This window comes from Cheilinus undulatus, linkage group 2 (genome assembly GCF_018320785.1).
Source record: "Cheilinus undulatus linkage group 2, ASM1832078v1, whole genome shotgun sequence".
Taxonomy (NCBI): domain Eukaryota; kingdom Metazoa; phylum Chordata; class Actinopteri; order Labriformes; family Labridae; genus Cheilinus; species Cheilinus undulatus.
The window spans coordinates 46,704,820-46,715,533 of NC_054866.1; the positions used below are offsets into that span (position 1 = coordinate 46,704,820).

At 41.5% G+C, this 10,714-nt stretch overlaps 1 protein-coding gene across 1 annotated transcript; it reads right to left on the reverse strand.

Moving 5' to 3' along the window:
* Positions 1–8,504, reverse strand: LOC121520337 (claudin-3-like). The gene is made up of 2 exons (XM_041803734.1): positions 7,972–8,504; positions 1–1,301 (listed from the first exon to the last, which is right to left on the reverse strand). The coding sequence occupies exons 1-2, from the start codon at positions 8,460–8,462 to the stop codon at positions 644–646; spliced, it is 1,149 nt and encodes a 382-aa protein (XP_041659668.1). The 5' UTR covers positions 8,463–8,504; the 3' UTR covers positions 1–643.
* Between the last annotated feature and the right edge of the window lie 2,210 nt (positions 8,505–10,714).

Consider the following 10,714-nt stretch of genomic DNA (forward strand, 5'->3'; position numbering starts at 1 on the left):
TTAAAAAAAACAAGCACTTTTATTAAAAAAAAACAAACATCTGAAATACATGTACAGTAGCTGAATAAAAATACACAGACATAACTGTCATTATGGGTGAGTCAGGTGCTTTAGCGCTGCCAGTGTAAAGCCTCCACCCTTACCACACTGCACGTAAAGCTGCACTGAAAACACCTATCATCTCTCCTGACTGTTAAAGGTGATTAATGACACTCATACTACATTATTTACAGCATAAACCATTAATTATAACCTTTTTCCACCAGTTTGTCCATTTTGTACAATAAATGAAGGCAAAAATGGAGCAGTCAAAATTTTTCTAGTAAAAAATATTCAGTAGTAAACATTAAGGAGCCGAGACAGCATAAGAAATGTTTGCTTGTACAATGGCAACACTTAACGTGTTGATTTAAAAAAAAAGCCAGAGTATTAAGATCACAATTTCTTTGCAATTCGTGATTTAAGGAAATTTCCACTCAAGTGTCCAATGCATGATTTCTCATTCTCTGAAAAGAAGAAGCCTAACTCAGAAGCGTGTCCTTCATTGTGGAGTCCCCTTGTTTGTGAGCTCTCCTCAGTTCGCCCTCATTTTAGCGTGCAGAGCTTCTTTAAAGTTTCATGTCTCTTACTCTTTGACATTCACTCACACATAGTCTTTCCGTTCTAACCCGGGGCCTCCTGCGGACCGCGGGGCAGAGTAAGCCATCCGTGAAGGGTTGTATCGCGTCTCCCGTGGCGGACATGAGCAGCAGAGGAGTCCACCACCGAGAACCAGAAGAGCAGCTGCTGCCCAGCCGATGTAGAGAGCAGCCCCCAGCTCCCTCCGCTGAGCGTCGGTGAGAAGAGGGTTGTAGAAGTCCCTGATTATGGTGTTGGCCGACCAGGACACAGGAATGAGCTGCATGACCCCTGAGACAATGAAGAAGACCCCAGAGATGATCATCACTTTAGCCTTGGAGGCTTCGTCGTCTATGCAGTTGGTGCACTTGGCCCCGGCAATAGCGATGAGGACGGCCAGGATGGCAAGCAGGATGGAGATGACGGTGAGGGCGCGAGCTGCTTGGAGATCCTGGGAGAGGGCAAGCATGGAGTCGTAGACCTTACATTGCATCTGACCCGTACTTTGGACCACACAAGTCATCCACAGACCCTCCCAGATGATCTGAGCCGTCACGATATTGCTGCCGATGAAGGCCGTCACCCTCCACATGGGGAGGGCACATGCCACGATGGCAATAATCCATCCCAAAATGCACAGGGAGATGCCTATCAACTCCAGCCCAATAGACATGCTGAAACGTCTTCCCTTCCCTCTGCTGCAGAGTTTATGTCACACCTAAGAGGAGCTAAAAAGCTGCAAAGAAGAATCAACCAGAGACCAAACTGCTAATGAAGTTGGTTTTGGGCCTCCGTGAATGTGTGATGATCTGATGGCCAGACTTCACCAGTATCCTTTATAAGGCAGATCAAGTGAATGGGAGGAGTTCTTGAAGGAGCTGACATCACCAAAGAGGGGAGGAAGGACCTGAACACAGCATGCTCTCGGCTTACAGGGCCAGCGTCACAAAGGGCCAGGCCACAAAGAGCTTTTTACAGCTGAAAGAGCACCAAGTATTTCATGCATCCTGAGAGAAACAATTCAGAGGCTGATTCAGTCACACTGTATGATTAAAAATAAGGAAGATGTATACGTTTGTGTAAAAATTTCTCTCAATGACTGATTTATAGTTTCTGTCAGAAAATATCTTGTTGAATGTAAAGGTAGTTTCGCAAAAAACTCCAAGTGAAAGCCAAGTAAAATTTCATGTTGTTTGCATTGAGAGGCTTCAGTCTAGACACTCTGCCATTACGCCCAGATAGAAATAACCTGTAAAATGCAGACGCCTGCTACGTAAAAACGTTCCTATATGTGAACCATCATCCGTCTGATTCAGTTTACCTTACTCAGAGGTTTTTGTCTGGTGTGTTGGGACCTGAAAGTACCTCTTGGTTCGTGGAGCTGTTCCTCTATTTTTCTCAAATGAATGCTTGAAAAAAAACTGTGGCAAAAAGTCCATGATGTACAGAAGCCCTAAGTGGACATACATCTATGTAGTCTGTCTCAGTTTTGCCATGGTCACAAGTCATTTTCATCTGTTTTCTTTGGATCTGGACTTGTCTTAGAACAACAAAGTTAGTGTTCCCATTATAATGTATTCACTTCTTTAGATCTAATAACCAAAATGTATGCTATCAGTTAAATAAATGCATGCATGTCCTCCCAGAGCTTCTGTGTTCATGCACTCTTTAAACATATATTTTTTTACCATTTCTTTGTTCGATCATTGGTCTTGCTAGCCTGACACGCCAAATGGATTTGTTTCACACATCCATCTGGAAAACCTTCCATAGGTGGCATTTGGGAAAAGGCAGAGCCTTTGAAAAAAAAACTCAGAGGGTGATTGGATGGATGTTCTGTCTGTCACTTCTTTACGGGCCAATCAGAGCAACAAAACACATGACGTAGCGGCGACCGAAGAGTAAACAACATATAGAACTGCATATCCTGAACCATGGCGACTGTAGACATGTCAGTGCATGACTTTTGTCGTGTTTGAAAAGAAAATAACTTAATGCTGTTCTAAATTCTTCTTATAGCGAAGAAATTTTGTGAAGTTCTGTTAAAACTGACACTTAAGCAGCATCCATGCTAATGTCTTTTACCATATCTGCACCGGCCTCTTTTTGCTGCTTGCTTACGTCACGACTTGCCCAAAAGTACTGCTCCTTGACACTGATTGGTCCTGTCACTTTCTAACCCAACAGCCAAACGGTTCATATGGGAGCTTTGCAAGATGGATTCACCAGTGAGAAACACAGAAACAGGTGAATCGGTATTTCTCATTAGGAAAATGGTGGAGGGTCATGAGGCTAGACCAGTCAAGTCTATCCATTCCATTCCAGTCCAGTCCATTCAGGAAGTATTTAGACCCCATTCACTTTTTTCAATCTTGTTAGGTTGCAGCCTGATGCTACAGTTGGTGAGAAAATGCATATTCTCAGTAATCTAATCACTACCCATCATGACAATGTGAAACATAGTTTCAGAAAATTTTTGCAAATTTATGAAAAATAAAAAAAATGAAATATCACATAGACATAAGTACTCAGACCCTTGGGGATTATACTTGAAATTTAGCTCAGGTTCCTCCTCTTTCTCTTAATTGTTGCCTCTCTACAGAAGGCCTGACAAATGACAATGCACATTAGAGCAAAAACCAAGCCATGAGGTCAAACTGCCTGCAGAGCTCAGAGACAGGACTGTTGCAAGGAACATAACTGGGGAAGGCTAGAAGTAAAATTCTGCTAAGCAATAGAGGAGAAAGGCCTTAGTTAGAGAGGTGACCAAGAACCTGATGGTCACTCTGAGCTCCAGAGATCCTGTGAGGAGATGGGACACTTTTTTGGCACCCATCTGTAGCGGTACCAATCTTACATATCCGTCCCAAAAAGGTGGAGCTACACAACAACAATAGAGGTTTGCACTGATGTCACCTTCAACGTGTGAGACGATTGCTCAGATGGACAGCAAAACAAAACACGGAAATTCTGCTTTGTGAGAAGCGGATGAAAACGGGAGAAAAACAGACCGATATCTGCTGTAATTAGGGACGTTTGGACTAGACAGAGATTCCCACTGTTTCCTCGTCTGTGGATATTGATATGTTGCCATAAATTGAGTTTCCCAAAGTTTATGTGGACCTGATTTTAAATTCAGGAAGCAGAGCCTGAAGGCACATATCAGTGCGGTTTATCTGTGATGATGTGGAACTGAATTAATGCTGAAGTTTTGTGAATACAAAGCTTTAGATCAGTTGATTCTCTGTGTTGTAGATAGCTATTTATCTACTTCTTACAATATGTAACCTGTAAAAAGATGGCCCTGTGGTTTTTGAACATGTTTGTTAAACTCCGGGCTGCAGCCAATTTTAAAACGAGATCAGCGCACCCAGGGTATTTACTTAATCTAGTATGATTTTAACACCAGTTAAACCTTTAGTTTATTTTTAATGTGACAAATTCTCATGGTACTGCTCTACACTTTTATATTAAATTGTATAAACTGTTAAAGATTCAATATATTCACATATTAACGTACTGTTTCAAAACATTTCTGTACACGTGCTTCATTACACTTTCTGTCATTGATTTCTTGTTGCTGTTACCCTACCACACGTGCATACACATCTCCATCACATTAGTCTTTGAGGACATGCATAGAGGGGACTCATGGCAGCTATCATGTGTGCAGAGTTAACAGTGAGTTTTTTTTTCCCCAGCCCTACCTTGCTTTATTTCACTAGATGGAAGCTTCAGTGGTGAAATAGCTCAGTGCTGATAGTTAATAAAGGAACAATGCCGGACCGCTGCTTCTTTTAGCAAGTTTCTTAAACTTCACGATCTTCAAACTGATGATTTAAGGATAACTTAAACACTTTTAGAGTTATGTGGCTGTCAGCGCAGGTTTGTGTTTGATGAGCTTTAATGACTCTGTCCGTCTGTCTGCAAAATGCCCTTGAAATTCTTCAGGGCAGGGACTGTCTCCTTAGAACCTCCACCCCCCACCCCCTCCAGCATTCTGTAACCCAGTGTTGACAGACCCTCCTCCCCCAGTCTCCCCCTCTGACATGAAACAGCTCCATTGTTTGGGAGGCCAGCTCAGATAGGTGAGTGTGGGGAAGCTGACAAAGTAGCGGTTCTTCTTATCAAAGAGCCAACAGACATATGGGAGACAGCCAGGTGGACAGATGCTGTGATAGAGACTCTCTGCTGTCAGCCTAATGGCCGCATATGAAGGCTGTATGGAAACAGACTTTTTTTTGCACCCGAGATGTCCATCTTTGATGTGTTGTTCTAATTTTACCATAAAAACACTTTTGCATGTTTGATTTGATCCTGAAACAGGTTATTGCTGATGAACATGTGGGCGAGTTCAATTCAATTTAATCTATGTAGTGCATTTCATACAAAGGTAAACTCAATGTGCTTTACATAAGCAATAAAAGCAAAATAAAAAAAAACATTATAAAATTCAACAATTTATAAATGTAGATATATATGTGTATCATCGGCATATGAATGGTATAGGATATTGTATTTTTTGCATGATGGAACCAAGGAGAAGTTTTAAAGGCTGAATAACAGTGGACCGAAGACTGAACCTTGTGGAACTCCACAACTGATATTGTAATTTTCAGATGAGGAGTTGCTGAGTGTGACACTGAATGACTGAATCTGATAGGCCGATGTTATTTTCTAGTCTAAGTAGTAAGATGTTATGGTCAACTGTGTAAAAAACAAACCGGAAATCTAATAATGCCAGGATAGACAGTTTGTTTGAATAAGTGATGATTTTAAGATTTTAAGTTGACCTGAAATAGTCATATGTGGAGTTTGCTTTCAAATCTTTTATGTATTTAAGCTAATTTGTAGAAATTCGGCAAAAGAAGATACAAATTTGTGTGTGTTTTAACTGTCACTGGGATGCTAACATTAGGAATCAACAGGTGAAGTATCAGCTGGCCCATTTATGGAGAAAATAGTAATGCTGCAGAAGAAGTGAGATCAGCTCTGCACTGGATGGTAATAGTGATCTATGGCCTGTTGTATAGAAGCTAAAGAAGAGATAAAATGGGGCCAACTACTACAGTAGTTCCCCATGTTAGTTCCTTGGTGTCCCCCTACTCATATCTAAATGAACCTGAACCCCCCTCAAGGCCCCAAATAGAAAAAAAAGCTACAATTAAAATGAATTTGACTTATTTTCAATGAACCCAACAACAAACCCAACAACATAACACACTTTTTTGAACCAAAAGTCCATTGTCTATTTGATGTGTCGTGTCATCTTATTTGTTTTTGAATACACAAATCTAAATGTAACAACCTCAAAAGGGGACAGAGCCTTGTACCAACCCTGAGATCTCTGACACCCCCCTAGGGGTGCCTGGACCCCAGGTTGGGAACTAGTGAGCTTCAACACTGCCAACTCCTTACAAGTCTAAGAGGCAGAAGAAGAAAATAAAACATTCTTTAAAAAAATGATGTGTCTCTAAGACTTACTGAAGGGTGGTAATTAAGGCTGTCAAGATTAATCGTGATTAATCAAGGTCCACAATTAGTGCACTAATATTTTTTAATCCCAATGAAGCTCATGCTTTATTGGGCCTTTTAGCATATTTTCATGGAACCATGTCTTCCTGCAGCAACAGAGATGTAAAATAAGTCCACCAGTGCTCCTTAATGTCCCATTTCACTTTAAAGACTCAGTGGAGTCAAAAGTCATCTGCACCATGTATTTCCTTTACAATCCAAGTTCATGTTAAAATTTTCAAACTCCCCGTTAAAGCAGGTCTGTATCCAAACAGGAAGTCAATGACCTTTAGGTTAACAGCTTTAGATGCAAAAAGGTCATTTCAAAATTGGATAAATGGATGTGATCAATTCAGACAGAAACCCTGAGATTAATTGCAATTAAAACATTTATATTTCACCAGCCCAAGTGGTAATTCAACATTATTGTTTATTTTTTTAAATGTGTTTCTTCGGTTAAAATGTCATACATTCTTTTTGAACGTTACGAGTAAAGGCCCTTTTTGCAGCATTTTCAATCAAAACTAAAATATGCCTCAAGATTGGTGGATGGAAAACCCACTATTTAAATTTACTCTATTGCTCTATGTCAGTGGTTCTCAACCAGTGGGTTGGGACCCAAAAAAGGTTTGCTAATTTGTACCTACAAAAGGAACTTATAGCAAAAATCTATGATGTACAGAGGCCCTAAGTGAACATACATCTATGTATTTTATTTAGCTCCATTTTGGATTGACAAAAAATAATTTGGCTGTTCTTTTGAGATCTTGACCTTTTTATCTTATTATCCTTGTCTTGTCTCTTTCTTCAATCTTAGGTTCAAACTTAAAACTACAACTTTTTTCCCCCCTTTTTTCTGGGTTGCGTGAAAAGTTTCATATTAAGGCTGTGGGGGTGGATTTTGAGGCTAGACCAGTCAAGACTCATCTTTGTGACAATCCTTGAATTCTTCATACTCTATGCTCCAGTTCTGATTGTGAAACAAGCTGAAAAAATGAAAGTCATACATTTTAGTAGAAAAAGGCACTTTAATTTAAAAAAGGCAACATGTTTTACATTAAAAAAAATCATTGGAGAGAAAAAAACAGCAAGTGGCTTCATGACAGGCATATTGAACTTTCTTATAAACAATAAAGGTAAAACACTAAAATAAAGTCAAGAAAATGCAGATTCTATGTTTTTTTTTTTTTTTTTTAGATTTGGATAATGTAGGAAAATTTCATAAAGGATAAAGTAAAGCTCAAACTAATTAACAAGCATAAGTTAGACATCAGTGCTTCCAACAGCCTCAAAATTCACACTAATTTTTATAAAAGATGACATTTTTGGACCCTGTGAAGAAACGCAGAACTGTAAAAAGAACATAGAAACTGCTTGTGTTAGTAATAAGCAAATTCCCAACACAAAGAAACAATTTGCAACTCAACTTAATGCAACTTCTTAACTTGAGCTGACAAAGCATAAGTGATGTGCTGACTACCAACTGAGGCCAATCTTTAAAGTTGACGAATATTTTCTTTTTCCGGTGTATTCAGTGGTATCAAAATCCGAGATTTCAGAGTCTGAGCATGAACGCAGACATTTACATTTAAGTCATCTGAAAAAAAGTCCAGTTGTTTTTGTTCAACTTTTCCTGATAGCAACAGCGTGAGAAAAGAGCAGATGTGAGCTCAGACGTAGTCTCTCCTGTCGTAACCGCTGGGTGCGATTGACCTGGTCTGAGAGTACATCATCTTTGAAGGCGGCCCGTACCTTTTCTCAGGCTCCTGTGGGGGGCAGCTGGAGCAGAGGATGCCCCCTCCAAGGAGCAGAAAGGCGGCAGCAGCCCAGCCCAGATACAGAGCCGCCCCTATCTCCCTCTTCTGTGCCTCGGGTATCATCGGATTATAAAACTCCATGATGATGGTGTGGGCAGACCACGACACAGGGATCAGCTGGGTCAAAGAGGCCACAATGAAGGCCGTCCCAGCAGCTATCATAACCCGAGCCTTAGCTGAGTCATCCTCCACGCAGTTGGTGCATTTTGCCCCCATTGTGGCCACCAGAAGTCCGATGACGCCCACCACAATGGAGATGATAGTGAGGGCGCGGGCAGCCTGGAGATCTCCGCTCAGCGCCAACATGGAGTCATGGATCTTACACTGCATCTGACCGGTGCTCTGGACCACACAGTTCATCCAGATCCCCTCCCAGGTGATCTGAGCTGTGACGATGTTCGTCCCAATAAAAGCGGACACTCTCCACATAGGCAAGGCGCACGATACAACAGCTGAGATCCATCCTAGGACAGCTAGAGTCACTCCAAGTATCTCCACTCCTGCAGAAGGCATGTCTGAACTCTGAATGAGTCAAGCTCTCAGTGGTTTGCTCCGGCTCAGCGGTGGGGTCAGTAAACGTCTCTGTGGTGCTGATTACTCATATAAGCTGCAGATGTCTTTGGAGAAGGTGGAGTCACTTGGCGATTGGCCCGGGGAAAAAGTTCAAATCATCTTCCGTCCCACCTCGTTTGAGCGTCCAAACACCCAGCCTTGGCGTGTAAACGGCTTCAGCTTAATCATTCAACCTCCTCTACCCCGGTAGCTCTCCCACCTATTTGGGTGAGGGGAGAGTAAACAGAGTCTGGGTATCTCAGGTCTGGAGTAGTTAAAGAATAACAGACATGGTAAGGACTGGCAGATGAATGATTGAAAGTGGAAAGCACTACACCCACTCCCATAATATTGTCCTCCATGAATTCTAAAAATGTTGATCAAAGAGTTTGATCATTTTATGGTCCATGTCTGAAAGACATGACATGCCTGCTAAGGACGTTATGTTCACAGTGATCAAGTTACAGTTTGGTGCAGGTTCAGTTTAAGAAAAAAAGTAAATCCCAGATGCATAAATCTAGGACACTAGTGACAGTAGTGGCAGTTTGTTCTTCTTATGTTGTTTAAAACTACCTGTGACATTCGCTATGGTCTGTGTGTTAAGCATCAAACAAAAAAGCAAACAAAATTATGCAAAATTCAAAAAGTCGGGGCGCTGTGTAAAATTTGCATTGATTTGCATATCTCATAAATCCATATTTTACTCACATTAGGACATAAACAACATGTCGGATGTTGAAACTAAAAAAATTCACCATTTCATGAAGCTCACTTTGAATTTGATGGCGGCAGCACACCTCAGAAAAGTAGGGACAGGGCCATGTTCACCAATGTGTAGCATTCCTAACCTTGCAAAGCAGATGGATACGCCCATTTCATATTTTCTCACTGGTGAATTCATCTTGCAAAGCTCCTGTCTGAACTGTTTGAGCACAGTTAGAAAGTGACAGGACCAATCAGCCGCGAGGGGCAGTACTTTCAGGCGCGGCGGAGTCATGACGTATGCAAGCAGCAACAAGAGGCCTGTGCAATTATGGCAGAAGACATTAGCGTGGTTGCCCTTAAAGCGCCAGTTTTTTCATAGCTTGATGATATTTCTTCATTAAAAGAAGAACAAAGAACAGCAGTGAGTTGTTTTCCTTTCATGTCTATAGTCGCCATGGTTCATGTTATGCAGTACTCATCGGTAGCTGTGCACGCTTACCTCAGTAGCGGCTACGTCACGTGTTTTGTTGCTCTGATTGGCCTGTAAAGGTGTGACAGACAGAATGATCATCCAATCACCCTCCGATATTTTTCTTCAAAGGCTCTGCCCTTTCCCAAACTCTGTCTATGAGAGGTTTTCCAGATGGATGTGTGAAACAAATCCATCTGGCGTGTCAGGTTATAGCATCCCCTCTTCTTTTAACAACAGTCTGTAAATGTTTGGGAAGCTAGGAGACCAGTTACTGGAGTTGTAGGAGAGGAATGTTGTCCCCTTCTTGTCTGATGTAGAATTCTTACAGCTCAACAGTCCTGAGTCTTCTCTAAAGGATGTTTGGCTTTTTGATGCTCTAAATGTTTTCTACTGGCAAAAAGTCTAGAATGAAGGCAGGCCAGATCAACCCCCAGACTCTATTATTGTAAATCCATGCTGTTGTGATGGATGCAGTGCATGGTCTAACTAAAATATGCAAGGCCTCCCCTGAAAGAGACTTTGTCCGGATGGAAGGATTGGTAGTGTCTTTACAGATGTGTAAGCTGCCCACACCATAGGCACTAATGCAACCCCGTACCATCAGAGGTGCAGGTTTTTAAATTGTGATAACAAGCTGGATGGTCCCTCTCCTCTTTAGCCTGCCAGGCACAGTGGCAAGTTTTGATTCAAGCGACCACAGAACAGTTTTCCTTGTCCTTTAGTCCAATTCATACGAGTTGTAGCCCATACAGGACAGCAGCGTTTCTGGCTTCTTCTTTGCATTATAGAGCTTTAACCTACATTCGTGGATGGCACAGCGAACTGTGTTGACGGTGATTTCTGGAAGTGTTCCTGATCCCATGCAGTGATTTCCAGCACAAACTCATGCCTGTTTTTTTGCAGTGGCACCTGAGGACCTTTGGCCTTGTCCCTTGCACTCAGATATTTCTCTAGATTCTCTGAATCATGTAAGGATTTTATGTTCTTTAGATGGTGAGATATGCAAAGTGGTTTTCTGAATTTAATCCAGTTTTGA

What these genes read in the sequence shown, in the direction of transcription:
- LOC121520337 (XM_041803734.1), bottom strand. Translation starts at nt 8,462, where the DNA reads ATGCCTTCTGCAGGAGTGGAGATACTTGGAGTGACTCTAGCTGTCCTA. An exon ending in AGGGAGATAGGGGCGGCTCT is followed by an intron (nt 1,302 to 7,971) that starts GTATCTGGGCTG and finishes AGGGAAGGGAAG; the next exon opens with ACGTTTCAGCATGTCTATTG.